General features: G+C 38.1%; 1 protein-coding gene across 2 annotated transcripts in view; it reads right to left on the bottom strand.

Annotated features, from left to right (window-relative positions):
- LOC137045021 (collagen alpha-1(XIX) chain) overlaps positions 1–16951 on the bottom strand; it is a 305351-nt gene that overhangs the window by 27684 nt on the left and 260716 nt on the right. For both annotated transcript variants that reach the window (XM_067421446.1, XM_067421447.1), the window contains exons 42-46: positions 14279–14332; positions 13413–13457; positions 10863–10907; positions 10688–10750; positions 4032–4067 (exon numbers count right to left, since the gene is read on the bottom strand). In XM_067421446.1, the coding sequence (XP_067277547.1) occupies positions 4032–4067; positions 10688–10750; positions 10863–10907; positions 13413–13457; positions 14279–14332 (243 nt within the window). The remainder of the gene's footprint in view (positions 1–4031; positions 4068–10687; positions 10751–10862; positions 10908–13412; positions 13458–14278; positions 14333–16951) is intronic.

Below are 16951 nucleotides of genomic sequence, written 5' to 3'. Positions count from 1 at the left end.
CACTGTTGCACCACAGAAAGAGACAAACAGCCATCCATGAACAAAACAGGGAGGGGGAAAAAAATAGAGAAAATTCTCAATGAGTGGTCCAACACCCTGCAAACATGCAGTCGTGCCATTTGAGAAGACAGTGACGTGAATGAAAGCGAAAATAAGGCCAGTGAACTTCCTCCAGATGATCTGCACCCATTTGAACCTTGACTCATCCAGAGGCAGTATAAGGGGGGAAAGGTGGCCCGCTCGTCGAAAATCTCAGTATAAAATCTACCATCTTTACACATGGGCGCTCGGTTCTGCTCGCAAGCAGTTTTGAGTCAGTTCGAGTTAGTCACAAAACCCATGTGAGATGCAGGCAATGACGCCACAAATGACGACCAGCGTTGTTGTTTTTTTAAAGGGGACCTATTATGCCCCTTTTCAAATTCCAAAAAAACTCAATGTGCTCTGATTGGTCAGCAGAACCAGCGTGCTGGGATTGGTCAACAGCTTTAAGCATTTTTTTTGGAACAATCACACACTTTATCATAACCACAACCAACCAACTCAACCAGGCCTCGCCTCTGTTTTTTTTGTGTATGCCTTGGACGGGAGTTATTTCAGTGAGGAATATTGTGACGTGTGTTTTCACAAAAGAAAATGTGGCACTACAATCAAAGGGAGTTCAGAAACAGTGATTACTGATATAGAGAATAAGAATTTGCAGAGCTTTTTCATGCTCAAACAGCAACATTACACAATAATAATCATTTTGGTTAATTGGAATAAAGCTAAAATAAAACAAATAATATAAATATTTGTGAAAATTATAAAATAAAGTGCTAAAATGACTAAGGGCCCTATTTTAAGTGTCAAAGCGCGAAGCGCAAGTAACTTTGTGGGCGGGTCTCGGCGCTGTTGCTATTTTCCCGGCGGGATAAATGGCTCTTGCACCCGGCGCAAATCTAAAATGGGTTGGTCTGAAGTAGCTTCATTATTCATAGGTGTGGTTTGGGCGTAACGTGAATAAACCAATCAGAGCGGCATCCAACATTCCCTTTAAAAGCAGGTGCGCAAGTTCCATTATGGATTGCTATTATTATGGCGTATTTACCAGGCACACGCCAGGAGCGGTTCAAAGTCGAGGAGACTGATGTTCTTGTAAGAGCAGTGAAAGACAGAGAAGTTGTGTTGTATGGGGATGGGAGAAACCCACCCAAAATAGCATTGGTTAAAAAGTCGTCGGTTAAACAGTTTTTTCAGTTTTTCAGTCTATTTTTTTTCCTGGTTCTTGACGGACAAACCAATTTGTCAAATATCCTTATATACATATATGTCTTGCCACTATTGGGCAAACCGGTCTGATCCTTAATTACTACAATTAGCCTGAATAATTTGTAAGCTAGATTTATGCATATTTTTTCACATCTTCGTGGCACACCACAATGATTTCCGTCATCTCATGTGTTAATATTTTTTTAGTGTAACAATTTATAATTAGCAAAAATAACTGTTGCATCTGTGTAGATTACATGAGCAAAGTGTATTACATGAGCAGATTACATGAGCAAATGGGGGTATGAGCGTTGTACACGCTATACATTATGGTCAAGCATGTGCCCTTAAAACGCGCAACGTGCCACTGACTTTAGACTAGGTTTTTTCTGATCAGTGGCGCAACTGTTTAATGGAACAGCAAAATAGCACCAGGGATTGTTTGCGCCGGAACACGCCTCCTTTTTTGCGCTGAACCGCCCAGGGAGCGCAAGTTCATTCACTAGTTTAGTGACGTGCTTCTGTGGAGGGAAAAGCACGCTTTGCGCGGGTGCAAAATAGGAATGACACATACGCATGTGTCATTCCTATTTTGCACCTGCGCAAAGCGTCGGTGTACAAAATCAATTGCGCTGGGTGTAAGATAGGGCCCCAAAACTGAAAATTAAAGCTAAATAAATTTTATGGGTGGCTGGTCCCAGTATAGGTCATAAACCCTGCCCTCTCCATGTAATCAAATGGGACACGCTAAACAATCAAATCACAATTCAAATACTTTTTTTTTTTTAAAGATTTTTTTAATTTGAAGTTTATTTAATTTTAGGTAGTTTTCTCATGCTGATAAATAAGTTGCTGATGGTTTAAGTTAGTTATTTAATGCTATAAAAATGGGGGTATGACATCACGATTGACATCTGAGATTGACAGCGTCTCTTAGCAAAGTAGTCACTGAGGCTTTTGCTCAGACAGCTTCTCTGAGCAAAGTAGTCACCTACATTCATTGCTGCACAGACTCAGTGTTACGCGTAGATGTACCAAGGATGAAGAGTTCAAGACTTCGAAAACACAAAGGAACTTTATTTACAATAAACTGGTATTACAAGAAACATCTAACACAACCTCAACAACGTGGGCATAACGGAGACCAGACAAGGAAGGACTGAACACGAGGGAACTAAATACACACACTGATGACTAGACAAACGAGGGGAACAGGTGACACAGATGACATAACTAAAGCTAACGAGGGGACTGAACAGTGGTGGGAAACTCAAAACAAAGGAACATGTGACTAAAACGAAACCAGGAAGAACAGGGGAAACACAACAGACAGAACACACGTGACACTCAGGTCCCAAATCCCAAATTTGGAATTTACCAAATCCAAATTAGCACTGTCAGCGCCATATTGGGACATTGGTGGCTTCACTTTTCTACATTGGAAGAGAGTGAAAGTAGGTTGTCCATATTTTTTAACAGTCTATGGTCACAACACTTGATTATTACTGTAATAATCACTACCCATTCCTTAGCTCCAGTGAAAGGAACTCTTAATGCTTCAGCATACCAAGACATTTTGGACAATTTCATGCTCCCAACTTTGTGGAAACAGTTTGGGGATGGCCCCTTCCTGTTCCAACATGACTGCACACCGCTGCACAAAGCAAGGTCCATAAAGACATGAATGAGTGAGTTTGGTATGGAGGAACTTGACTGGCCTGCACAGAGTCATCAGTGTCTGACCTCACAAAGAATAGTCAAAAATTCCCATAAACACACTCCTAAACCTTGTGAAAAGCATTCACATAATAGTTGAAGCTGTTATAGGTGCAAGGGTGGGCCATCTCCATAAAAAACCCTGCAGATTAGGAATGGGATGAACAAAGTCTTGTACCTTTGTATTTTTGTCTGTTGTTTATTTAAAAAAAAAAAAAAAAACAGTCAAATGAAAGTTTGTAATGTTATGATTCACCTTGTAGCTGATTGGCTTGGTTAAAGGCTTACAACATTTTAACAGACTTTTTGAAATGCCTATGGGAGAAATGTATAAAAAAATACTTCTGGAACAAACGCCACTGAAAAAGTGGACAGGGACTGTTACGCAGCTGCCCATGAATGTTAGCAAAATGGCCGCTGTGCAAACTGACTTCTGACTCATCGCTCATCCTCGCTCACCTCATTAAGATCTGCAGATGTATGCTGTATTTACCGCATTTGTATGTCTGTGACGGAGGCGTCTATATATGTGCGTTCGTGTGTCGGTGGCTCTCTGATGTGTCTGCTTGATGCTGTAAAGTGCAGAAGTGCGATTTGTCACACAGTTCTGCCGTAGATATGTGTTCTGTTGTGACAAGGCATCAGAGAACAGAACAGTTTTTTTTGACGCGACAAGGCTTTCGAAACTACAAACCCTGTTTGTAGGGGACATTTAATTAGTGGTCGCATGCATTATTCATGATTTAATGGCTCATGGGCAGGATTTTATCCACACTGGAGAGCATTAGCAGTGAGTAAGCGGTCTTATTATTGAAAACTTTACAAGACTAATGACTGGTGTTGGGCTTTTATTTGCTCAGGAAAGAAAGAAATCGAGTGAGACAGAGATAAATGTAGACCAGCACAGATTCGAGCTGTTGTCATCCACTATTCTAACTCGCTGGCAAAATATTAAGGCACAAGTTATTAGATGCTGCATGTATTAAAGTCAAAACATTCATTTTCTACTAACATTATACAGCTGAGCCAAAGCTCTCTCAAAAGCATTCTGTACTCTCACATACCTCATAGCCTGGAATTCCATCTTTTCCCGGCCTTCCCTGTGGAGGAGACAGAACATTCCCATCAATCTTTGCAATCCAAGGTTATTGTAGTTAACTAAAACCATAAACATTTTTGTTGTTGTTGTTGTTGTTGTTGCTTGAAATAAAATAAATGATAACTGAAACGCAACGGAAAAAAAAAACCCTTCACATTATTTTATTTCAGCTTGTTGCAAAGGCTACATTTCTCATTTTTATGTAGTTTAACTTGATATACTAAAATTAACTAAAACTAAAAATATAAAATAAAACGTATTCAAAATATTAATAAAAAATATAATAATATCTCAATGATACTAAAATACAAATAATTTGTTACAATAAAAGCAACTGTTAATCATTTCCACATAGGTAATTGGATATTTAGATATTTTAAGATGATGATGATGTTCAAGAAAATAAAAATGGAAGCCAGTTTTCACCTCAGAGTAAAAAAAAAGAAGCATTAACAAGTTACTATCAGGGTTTGATATGAACTTTTTTGCTCATCGGCCACAGTGGCTGTGTTACTAGCTACTCAGCAATTTCACTGGCCACAATTTTGCTGTTTTGAAATGACATTTTATATGATTAAAGTTGACTTTGGCATGCGTCGATTACTTAATTTTGAGTCATTTTTGAAGATCTAAAACCCTTTCAGATTTTCAAATGCAGAGTGACCACCCAAATTGAGACTATTTTATATCAGCTGGTATGTGCAGGTGGGGAAGGGGTGGGCAATAAGAGCATAGGCTAATATGAGAAATATAATATGATACGAGTTATTTTTGTTAGGCTGCATAAAATACCAAAGAAGCAAATTAGCAAATTACAAAAACTAAAAATGTATTCAGATACAGTAGGTTTATTTAGTATGTATTAGTGCTGGGCAACGATTAAAATGTAATCGTGATTAATCGCATGATTTTTCTGTGATTAATCTTGATTAATAGCAGCATGTGCAAAATTCAATAATGAATACAAAAGTGCTGCTATATGAACAAAAGTGCAATAACATATGGTTTGCAAACACTTTAAACAAATAAGGTGCTTTTTACAGCAGTTAAAAGTTAGTAACAGTCACTATATTTCTTGTAAATATCAACTTAAACATTAATTTAATCAAATTCAATTAAATTGGTGGTATACATGTATTGATTCTGTAGTAATATTCTCACATATTCTCACATATTGTGTGATTGGTCGTACATTTAAAGTGGCCGTGGTAAATGCGGAGAAAAACAGATGATCGGCACCTGCTTTTCTCGTGAAGTATGGAATGTACTGACAAGAACAAACTTTATTCTTGTTCTTGCCACCTCGAGAAAACAAACAAATTTATTTGTTCTCGCAGAGTATGTTCCAAGCTTTACTCGCCTCAGATGAAATCTACCTGTATTTGGCGGGTGTTAATGTTATCCCTGGTTATTACAATTGTAAGATTTTAAAATAAAGATAGTCACATAGAAGCCAACAGAAAAAAACTTGCAAAAAGGTTTCTAAAAACTCTAAAAACAAAGTGGTATTAAGTTGCAAATGATAAATGTTGAAAAAAAGATGCAATTATAAGAATTAAAGCTGCAATTGTGAGAAAGTCATACAATTCCATAGAAATCAGAAGTCAATATGAAATCAAAAGTGGCCCCATTTTCTTTCTTAATATAAGCTTCTGGTCATATTTTGATTGATTGTTCCATGCAGTTGGTTGCAAAAGAGGAAACAAATTCTTTGTTAAATGTCCTTGTTCATTTAGAAAAAAATACTGAGATATACTTGAGATAACAAATACTGAGTGAATGCTCTCCACATATAATCTAAGTTCATAAAATACTTTCACTTCAAAACCACTAAAATCCCAGCCTCAGCCCTTTCAGAAGTACCAGTTCTTAGGTAGAAATTATACATAGGAGTAGTGATGCCAGTAACGCGTTACTTAGTAACTAATCTGACAACTTTATTCCAGTAACGAGTAATCTAACGTGTTTCTATTTCCAAATCAGTAATCAGATTAAAGTAATTTATCCAAGTCACCGTGCGTTACTATTTTAGTCATTTTCCTTAGTAAAAAAATAAAAATATATATTTTTGCTTTCTTCTTGCATCTCGGGGAGAGTATTTTTTCAGGAAATATTTTTTTAATTTCAACTTAAAATGTCAGGACGTTACTGTTAAAAATGCACTTCCAGTATAGTGAGTGTTGGCAAAAAACGTTTGGCATTTCTATGTTGAGGCGGCAGGGGTGTTGGCGGCAACTGCTGAATGTAACTAATAAAACAACTTGTAATTTTACTTAGTTACTTTTAAAATCAAGTAATCTGTAAAGTAACATCTTTAAAGGAGTAATCACTAATCAGATTATGAATGCTTATTTTAAAGAAAAACGTCAGACATACTTAGAGGCTTTTGCATCTGAAGTCTCATTTTGCAAAAATGTCTCAAAGTGTCCAGATACATCTTGGAGCCACTGTATGTCACATTATGTTGCAAACACCATGTCAACTTTGAAGTAATCTAGATTGTATCTAGCCTAGCGCACACAGTTCTACTAAGGTTGAGTGTGAATAATTAGGAACATAGCTAGATAAACTAGGAATAAATCGTTAAACATCACCTGGAAGAAACAGGAATTCCTCAGAGGAATTCTGTGTATTCAGCTGAGGCGCTGAAGGCATTATGTCTGTGCGAATAACGAAGCAATTATATGAGACCCATTCAAGCACTGTACTCCTTCAGTGAGACAGCCAATCAAACGTTTACCCCAGTGACTGCACTCATTACCACAGCACAAATCAGCTGGGTTTAACACCACAGTACTGAAAAGTATATGAAGAGATTACTCAGTGCTATGAAGTGAGATATTACAACTCAAAATAGTTGCTGTGGTTTATAGAGAAGAATCTTACAACGAGCTCTGCTGTATGCCACTCTATCACGCAATATTAGAAATCAAAGTACTTCAGCCGATCAAAACCTGTATAGATCCGTAGTAATATCTCTGATGCTTGTTTACGATGTTTTGTCTCAGTATTCTGGGATCTCTAATTAAAAAACAGCCCAGACTCTGAATTAAACTACAGGCCAGTGAGCGGAAATCATGAAACGAGGAAAAATAAACCCCAACAGAATGTTTGTGACAGAACTCTGAATCCACAGCGAGTCCAACTGTGAATCAATCAGCACACCAATCAGTTAATTAAATCTGGTCTGCATGGATCAATCTGTTATAAGATCACAGAGCTGAGAACAAAGGACAGAAACTATAATGGTATTGTAGACAGTGTAGATCACAGCCAGGTTCAGCATAAACGGTAGATTACAGGTAAATCTAGGGACCCCGGGGGCCCTCAAAGGGTTCATGGAAAAGCTGAACAGTTGTTTAAAAATAATTATTAGTGTTTGATAAAACATTGCATATAGTTTTATTCAATTCAGTTCAAATGATATCTCTTCAGGTTATTTAAATAGTTATGTGTGACCTTCTCAGTAGTGAAACTTTATTTCTTATTATTTTATGTACACCGATCATAAACATTCTAATATTGATAGCATCGAGGCATGGACCCCCCTAGACCCCAGAAGGTGTGCTGTTGTATCCGGCACCAAGATGTTAGCAGAAGATCCTTCAAGTCCTGTAAGTTGTGAGGTGGGGCCTCCACGGATCGGACTTGTTTGTTCAGCACGTCCCACAGATGCTCGATTGGATTGAGATCTGGGAAATTTGGAGGCCAAGTCAACACCTTAGACTCATTGTTGTGCTCCTCAAACTATTCCTGGAGGACCATTTTTGCTTTGTGGCAGGGCACATTATGCTGTTGAAACCGTTCCCATGGTCTGCAACAATGCTTAGGTAGGTGGTACATGTCAAAGCAAGTCTGTTTGATCAGACCACACGGGTCAGCCTTCGCTTCCCACGTGCATCAATGAGCCCATAACCCTGAAGCCGGTCCATAACTGTTCCTTCCTTGTACCACTTTTGATAGATACTGACCTGCAGACCGGGAACACCCCACAAGAGCCGGAGTTTTGGAGATGACATCGCAATTTAGCCTTTGTCAAACGCGATTATGCTTGCCCATTTTTCCTGCTTTTAATGTATCAACTTTGAAGATAAAAAGTTCACTCGCTGCCTAATATATCCCACCCACTAAACAGGGCCGTGATGAAGAGATAATCAATAAGTAACAATAAGACAATTAACAATAAGTGTTATTCACTTCAGCTGTCATAATATTATGACTGATCGGTGTATTTCTCAATCATTTATATTTAATTCCTATAAACCCTCAAAACTGCATATTTAAAAATCTCACAATTGCTAATTTATTTTTCAGAGCTGCAATTACTTGTAAAATTGCAACTTTACATAATTACATAGAACAAGGTACATAGTGGAGCTTGGGGCACAACCTAATGCGGGGTTAGTTGTAACACACATGGTTTAACCCTTTCCACACATGCCAGGATGACGAAACTTTGTGTATTTACTACAATTACATTTATGCATTTAGTACAGGGAGCGATCTGTCATGAAGAGGCGAAGAAACGCAAAAAGTGCCCTGAATACAAAAGTTTGGATATTACTCAGAGTAGCAAAAAAATGAATTGGGAGTGAAAAAAATAGAGGAGGAAGAGTTAGAATTGTTTTTATGATAAGATTAAGTGCTCATGGAAGAGATGAGTTTTTACCTGTCTTTTAAAGGAAGTGAGTGATTCTGTCGTCCGTATGGAGGACGGAAAAGCGTTCCACCAACCGGGAACGGTGAATGAAAAGGTTCTGGAGAGGGATTTCATGCCTCTCTGTGATGGTACCACAAGCCTTCACTCATTATTGGATCCATAAGCAAGAGTATGAGCTTTGAATTTGATGCGGGCAGCGAGTGGTAGCCAATGTAGAGAGATTGCACATGATGGAAGTCCAGCCAAAAGCGCATTGCAGTAGTCAAGCTGTGTTGCATGCTCCGTAAGGAACGGTCTGATCTTCCTGATGTTGTGCAGCGCAAACCTGCATGACCGAGCTGTCTTTGAGATGTGGTCTTTGAAGGACAGCTGGTCCTCAAAGATTATTTCAAGATTTCTGACTGGCCCTGAAGGGGTAATAAAAGATGAACCTAGCTGGACGGTGAAGTCGTGTTGTAGGGTCGGATTAGCAGGGAAGACGAGCAGCTCAGTTTTTGCTAAGTTGAGCTGCAGGTGATGTTTTTTCATCCATGCTTAATTTACTAGTTGCCATATCAACACTATATAGAGAAAAAATAGCACCAAATTTAAAAACATCTTTGGAAGATATCACTGAACATTTATTTTACCATAGCAAAAGTTAAATTCTTGCTCAAGTTGATTTTTCATCTCTGTTTGTTGTGTTTATTTAAAATAAGACAAATCTGATATTATGTGAATCTTATATCTGTAATTTAACAGTTGAGATCGTTCTTTAATGCTGATCTAACAGCAGAAGTGGCGAGCCACAGTTTAAATTACAGTCGCGCAGCTGGGGTTACATCTGAAGCTGTCATTTGCTCATGTTACAATGTGCCCCCTCACATGTTACAATGTACCCCACCTATGGGGCATGTTGTCACATTTCACTTCCATTCTTTCGGGGTAAATCAAGAAAAAAGTATACACTGTATTAATGAAACAAAACCACATAATTATACTAGACGTGTGTGCAATAAATGTGGGAAAAAAAAATACTCTAAAACTGAGACAGTCAAAAAGCGTTCTCCCCGCTCTCCCCTATTACCTTTTTACTCTGAGCTGAAATCTAGCTTCCATTTTCATTTCTGTGAAATTGCTTAAAGAACATTATGAAAGTGATTTTCTAACAGCATCTCAAACAATTTTTGTTTATTGGAACATCTTTGGAACACTGCATTTGCATATATATATATAGTATATAAATCTGAAGCAAATAAAATTATTGGCAAATTCAGTGCATAACATGTTACCTGTTTGTTTGGAATTTTATGTTGTATTTCTGCAGGTTTTTTGTGTCTAGTTTTGTAGTGTTTGTTTCATTGGTTCCCCTTGATTGTATCAACAGGTTTGTCTTGTTACCTTATCATGTCATATTTCCGCATATATTTATATATATATTTCTGCATTCACACGATGTCATAATTACAGTACTCTCGAGATGACAACATGTGGGGCCCTATCATACACCCAACAATGTTTCTATAGCAACACTATCAATACATAAATGATTTACGACATGGCATGAACGCACCTTATAGCCCTTGTGTTTACTATGTTGTTTGTCCTATCTTGTCTTTCTAGGCTCTGTTGCTGTTTTTAGTTTTTTTTTAGTTTGTTTGTATTTTGGTAGTATATCTACTGCATTTGGATCCAAATTTCTCTTGACTCTAAGTTTAAGACAGTGTCCATATAAATAAATATATATTATAAATTAATAAATAATTTTCCAAAATAATTTTATCATATTTTTCCTCACATAAACTATTAATTAGTATTTTGTCATTAACATATGCCTTTATATTTTAGGATGCATGTGCCTTACAAGGGGATTCTGATATTTGGGGGTCCTATCATGAAGTTTGAACATCCCTGCTGTAGATTCCAGGCAGGTGTGCATTAGTGTGCAGATTACATGTGTAGTGAATGTTAAGATTGATTACAGGGGCTCCAGGAGGTCCTTCGGGTCCGGGGAAGCCAGTCTCTCCCAGAGGCCCTCGTTCTCCCTGTGTGGAAAGACAAATACGGAAAATGGGACATCATCAGTCTCGCATCATCCTGTTGCCAAAACCTGCCTTATGATTGACAGCAGCTAACAAGCAACAAAGCAAATCTCACCGGCTCTCCAGGGAACCCTGTCTCACCACGAGGACCAGGCTTTCCCTTTATAGGAACGAGGAGGAGAGAAATAGTTAGACCTCGAACCTGGTGTCCATCTAAAAACACCTGTAGGCTGGGGACACAGCTACAACACTCACTGATTTAATTGTAAAATTCATGCTCGATATGAACTCTATATCTTGAGATGGACCACTAAAATGTTACCACTTCAATGTAAGAAAATCCCACGAGAACTGCACTTGTCAGTGAGTATTGTATATCTTCTTGCATAAAGAATGGAGATCAACTAATACTGATAAGCTGACAATTACTTTTGTTATAGCTGATAAAAGATAAATACTATTGTGTTTTAATTAATAATAATAATAATAAAAATACTAGAAAATACATTTATATAAATTAATAATGTAAAAAATAGAAATTGGATATTTTTTTAAGATTTCCTTAAGATTGCAAGCATTTAAAAAATAAAATAAAAGTAATGTAAAGGTTATCTAAAAGTAATATGGAAAGCATGCACAATATTCATAACTGGTCAATGTTATAATTATATCCATTTTAATACATTCGATAAAGTATTTACTTTATTTAGCTTTGATTAAAGTTACCTTATTATTGTGTGTTGAACTCAAACAAGTTTTTGAATATTAAAAAAATTAGAATATTAATTTAACATAACCTACATTATGTATCTGATTTAAAGGGTTAGTTCACCTAACAATAAATTACTCACCCTCATGTTGTTCCAAATGTTTAAGTCTGTTGTTCATCTTCGGAACACGTATAAAAATCTTTTTGAGGAAATCTAAACGATCTTTCAACAAGGTGCCAGGAAGAACCAAAAATGGGGTTTCACATACCCCTTTTCCACCAAGGCAGTGCTGGTGCTAGTTCGGAGCCAGAGCCTAGTTTCAAATCGGTTCTTTGTCTTTCCACATCCAAAGCACCAGCTCAGAGCCAGGAAAAGTGGTTCTTAAGTAGCACCAAAGCATTGCTGGGCTAGAAGTAAGAACCACTTGCATCGGCGGTTGGGGTGGGGTTACCGTGACCGTGGGTTGTTATCATAGCTATCAAAATCCAGTCTTCGGCATTTTGCGTACGTGAGTTTTTGTTGTAGATGTCTTAAAAAAAAAAAAATAATTGTTGTGTATTGTGCTAATTAATTGAGATTTCTTACAGCTCTTACAGGTTGTTGGCCTTGTCTGTTTCGTTGCTTCTATTACTCTCCCCTTTTTTGTAAGTCGCTTTGGATAAAAGCGTCTGCTAAATGATTAAATGTAAATGTAAATGTGACCAACAAGATGAACACAAACTTATGACAATTTTTTTAAAAATTGCAGCTAATCAAGCTAAGAGCTGCTCGAATGTAATCTCCGTCTATAAGTCATGGTGAGCTGCACGAATGTGTTGGATTCGCAATGTTTTGATGCCGATGTAGGATCATAAACCCATGAGCCACTGAGGGAAAGCTTGTTCGAGAGGCATCGCCGTATGCCATCAAAGTACAGCGAGAGCAAACGACTCCTTATGCTTTTGAATCGCTCACGCGGTATTTTGATATCATACGCGGACCGGTCCGTGCAGCGCCGATGCATCTCAAACAAGCCTGGAGTGTGTTTCCCGCTGCCTCGCTAGCGTTGCTGAAAAAGATGAGACGTATACAGTGATGTAAGACTTGGCTCTGTGGTGGCTCTCTAGCATGTAGAAAGCCAAACCGGTTCTTAAAGGCTCCTCAGTCGAACCAACTTAGAACTGACACTAGCACTGGCTCTGAACTAGAACCCGGTTCATTCTGGTGGAAAAGGGGTAACAGTGATGCCATAGAAGAACCATTTATGGTTTCCTAAAGAACTGCTTTGTGAAAGGTTCTTTAAAGAAACATATTTTTCTAACCATTGAATAGTTTAAAGAACCTTTTTGCACTACAAAGAATCTTTCGTTCAATGGAAAGGTTCTTTGAATATTAAAGGTTCTTCATGGAACCATACATCCTGCCAAAGAACCATTTAAAAACCTTTATTTTTAAGAGTGTATCCCTCTATTGAGTCTACACACTACGCTTCTAAAAGTTCATAAAGAGATAGTGAAACTATCCATATGAATTGAGTGGTTTAGTCCAAATATTTTTGGAATAGGCACGATCGCTTTATAAAAGAATTTAAGCTTTTAATTTTGGCCTATCAACTGAGGGACGGAAATCTCTCCGATTTAATTTAAAATACCTTCATTTGTGTTTTGCAGATGAACAAGAGTGTTATGGGTTTGAAACTACAGGAGGGTGAGCAAATGCTGACAGGATTTTCATTTTTGGGAGAACTAACCCTTTAATGCGTATTTCCATTTATTCACAAAAACTAGTTTGAGAACAAGCAATAATTGCTGTAGCCTCTCTGAATATCCTTATTAGAGCGGAAGGACGGAATTAAATAAATCTGCTGAAGGCTTTATTTATTTACTATGGCTTGCAGCTTATTGTCTAAATAATATACAGCTTTAATGTGTATTAGTGTCATCTGAAAACAGAAAAATGACAACAGAATAACTTACAGCAGGACCAGGAACACCAGAAGGACCAGGAAGTCCAGGATCACCCTTACAACACACAAGCATACTCATGTAAGATGAAATGCCTGAGAACATGTTCCAAGACACAATGATTGCTTTTCTTTCTGTTCTTAATACCAACTGTGCGTGACAAGTCCTCCAAAGTGTCTCTCTCTCTCTCTCTCTCTCTCTCTCTCTCTCTCTCTCTCTCTCTCTCTCTCTCTCTCTCTCTCTCTCTCTCCTCCATATGCACTCTGCTGACTTTAGGAATTAATGAGCTGCTTTTAAGTTTTAGGGCACAGCATGCAAATAAACAGCTTGAGATCAGGCAGCCTCGTGGCTGTGGTGGAGTCGGCGAGCGCGCAAAATGCTGCGACTACATCTTGACAAGTCCTTTCTGGGAAGAGTGGGCGAGCTTGATGCCGCTCAAAGGAGGAAGCTGCGCTGGCAGACAGACGAAAGAGAGTCTCCATGCACCAGCGCTCTGATACGTGCATGAGGAAACAGTCGGGCGGGGTGGCGGGGGGTCTGGACGCTTCTGTGGGCTCGATTTAATGAAGCCTATTATTTCTACCCTCTCTAGTATTCTCGTATTCATGGACTTTTTCTTGAATTCTCGAGCGCTTTGACTAAGCACTGCGGTGAAATTAGAATACTAACAATGCTTGAATCAATTATGAATGTCTACACGCCATCCTCCATCTCTCTGTCAGTCTAACACACACACATGCCGAAACTGCAATGTCATGTCAAATCGTGAGGGTACAGAGTGGAACGTCTGGTTGAGCTGTCGAAAGCTGTGTGTAATCTGGGACACTGAGAGAGTGTGAGAGAGCGTCCAGTGACATGATTCATTCAAACCTGCTTACCTTAGCACCTGGCAGCCCCTCTGGTCCTGGTAATCCCATCATCCCCGGCTCACCCTGGAATAAAAGAAACACATTCCAGCTCGGCACAGACACCTTCATGCGTGAAAGTCTGTCTGTGTGTCAGAGTTGAGGAGTGACTAAGTAAAATTGGCAATGCAACTAACTCCACTACAATTTCAGGAAAAAGAACAAGCTAGTTATGAATAGCAGTGAGGCAGGCTATTATTTTGGGTCAGAAGGCGCAATGAGTTGAGGAGAAATGCACAAAGAATGATTTTGAATAACAAGCTCAACTTTCGAATTAAGTTAGTTTTGTCACAATTTTTTTTTTTTTAAACTGCACTACTTTAGGTCCTATGTACTTGAATAAAATGCTCACCACCATGTCAATTTTCAAATTCTGTATTGCTTTTAATAACATTATATTTTGGATTTTTTTTTTTTTTTTTTAATAAAGATAATTTTAAAGCAAGTATTTCATGCATTCTACATACACAAAATTAAATATTTTTTGGATAATTTGACCAAATTATAGCTGGATTGGGGTGAATATTTAAGGATAGACTTTTAGTTAATGAAACGTTTAAAAAAAAAAAAATTTTATTCATGTTATTTTTATTATTATTTAATGCTATTTAATGTAAAAGTGTGTGTGTGTGTATGTGTGTGTGTGTGTGTGCGTGCGTGCGTGCGTGCGTGCGTGCGTGCGTGCGTGCGTGCGTGCGTGCGTGGTTGTGCTCTTGTATGTATATATGGTTTATGAAGTCAAAAAAAAATGCATAAAGTTTTCTGTGATGGGTATAGGTTTAGGGGTAGGGGATATATTATACAGTTTGGTTCTGGTACATTGTACTTTTTGGGAAAAATAATATTGGGACACCTAAAAGATGGCAATATCACAAATTCATGTCATCGTGGGGATATTTTTTGGCGATTTTATTTAGGCTTAGGGGTAAGGTTAGTGTAAGGGGATAGAATATACAGTTTGTACAGTATAAAAATCATTATGTCTACAGAAAGACCCCTTTAAAAATGAAAAACGTGTGTGTGTGTGTGGGTGGGGGGTGGGGGGGGCATGGTTTTGTGACATATGAGAACACAAATGTGTATAATGGCATGGGTATGACATAGGTATTAGAAGGAGATGGTGACTTATGAGGACATTGGCCATGTCCCCACTTTACAAAAGGCTTATAAATCATACAGGATGAGTTTTTTTGAGAAAGTAAAAATGCAGAATGTTTCCTGTGATGGGTAGGTTTAGGAGCAGGGGCAGTGTAAGGGGGATAGAAAATACGGTTTGTACAGTATAAAACCCTTATGCCTATGGAATGTCCCCATCACAAAAACAAATATGTGTGTGTGTGTGTGTGTAAGCCTGTTTATGTGGTTTATGAGGACACAAATTTGTATAACTACATGGGTATTACACTGGTATTACACTATAAATGTGGTTTATGAGGACATATCAAATGTACTCATAATTCAAATGGCCTTAAAAACATACTAAATGACGTTTTTTTGAGAAAGTAAAAATGCAGAATGTTTCCTGTGATGGGTAGGTTTAGGGGCAGGGGCAGTGTAAGGGGATGGAAAATACGGTTTGTACAGTATAAAAACCATTACGCCTATGGAGAGCCCCTGTAAACCACATAGACCAACGTGTGTGTGTGTGTGTGTGTGTGTGTGTGTGTGTGTGTGTGTGTGTGTGTGTGTGTGAGTGTGTGTGTGTGTGTGTGTGTGTGTGTGTGTGTGTGTGTGTGTGTGTGTCTGTTGGGGGAGGTGGATTCGGATTGTAGGGGTTTCAAAACCTAAAAACATGATGGATGGTCTACATATTGAATATTCTAGATCTAGGACAAGGTAAAACAATAAAATCTTTAGAAAAATGGAATTTAGAAAGTGATGAAACCATTGTGAAAAGTTTCCAAGTCAATTAAAACTTTACCTTCATATAAATAATTAAATATATTATATTATATTTATATATAAAATAATATATTTAATTATTTTACACTATATATATATATGTGAAGGTAAAGTTTTATTCATATATATGAAGTTAATGTTTTTATCAACCCCTGGGACATACAAGTGCCTGAAGTTGAAGAAACACCCTTAAATGATTGCATCAGCAACATTTTAGAGTAGAAAAAATGTATCTTTAGAAAGCTGACTTTCCTGTTTCCTTCAGTGCATAAAACTCAAAATGTCTTTCTAGGTCACAGCGACTGATGGAACATATCACAACGGTGTAGCTACTAAAATATCGCAATATATTTTAGCAACCCAACAAACAACAAATGCCATTTTTCCAGCATGTCACTGATTATTTCAATTAAAAAACCACAGATTTATCTTCGTCCTGACAAGTGCGTCGCGTTAACTCTAATTCTGTCGCATTACCATCCTGACAAAGCATTTACTTTCCCCCTTCCATTTTCATTTAGCTTGCCAAGTTAATAAATCACACGTACTTCAGCGCAAACGGAGCAGCTCGTAATTCACCCCAAGTGAATGGCTGCTACCCCACACCGAACCCTGAAGAATCTGCTCTCTAGCGTCGTACATTACGTTTGTCTCAGGCCTCACTCGCTACTGACGGACAGCAGCGGGCGGCGTGTTTAACGGGCCTCGTCGCCGAGACGGATTGCGGCGGTAATCGTCACACGT

This window comes from Pseudorasbora parva, chromosome 17, assembly GCF_024679245.1.
Source record: "Pseudorasbora parva isolate DD20220531a chromosome 17, ASM2467924v1, whole genome shotgun sequence".
In the NCBI taxonomy this organism is placed as follows: Eukaryota; Metazoa; Chordata; class Actinopteri; order Cypriniformes; family Gobionidae; genus Pseudorasbora; species Pseudorasbora parva.
This window is presented reverse-complemented; position numbering and strand designations above follow the sequence as displayed.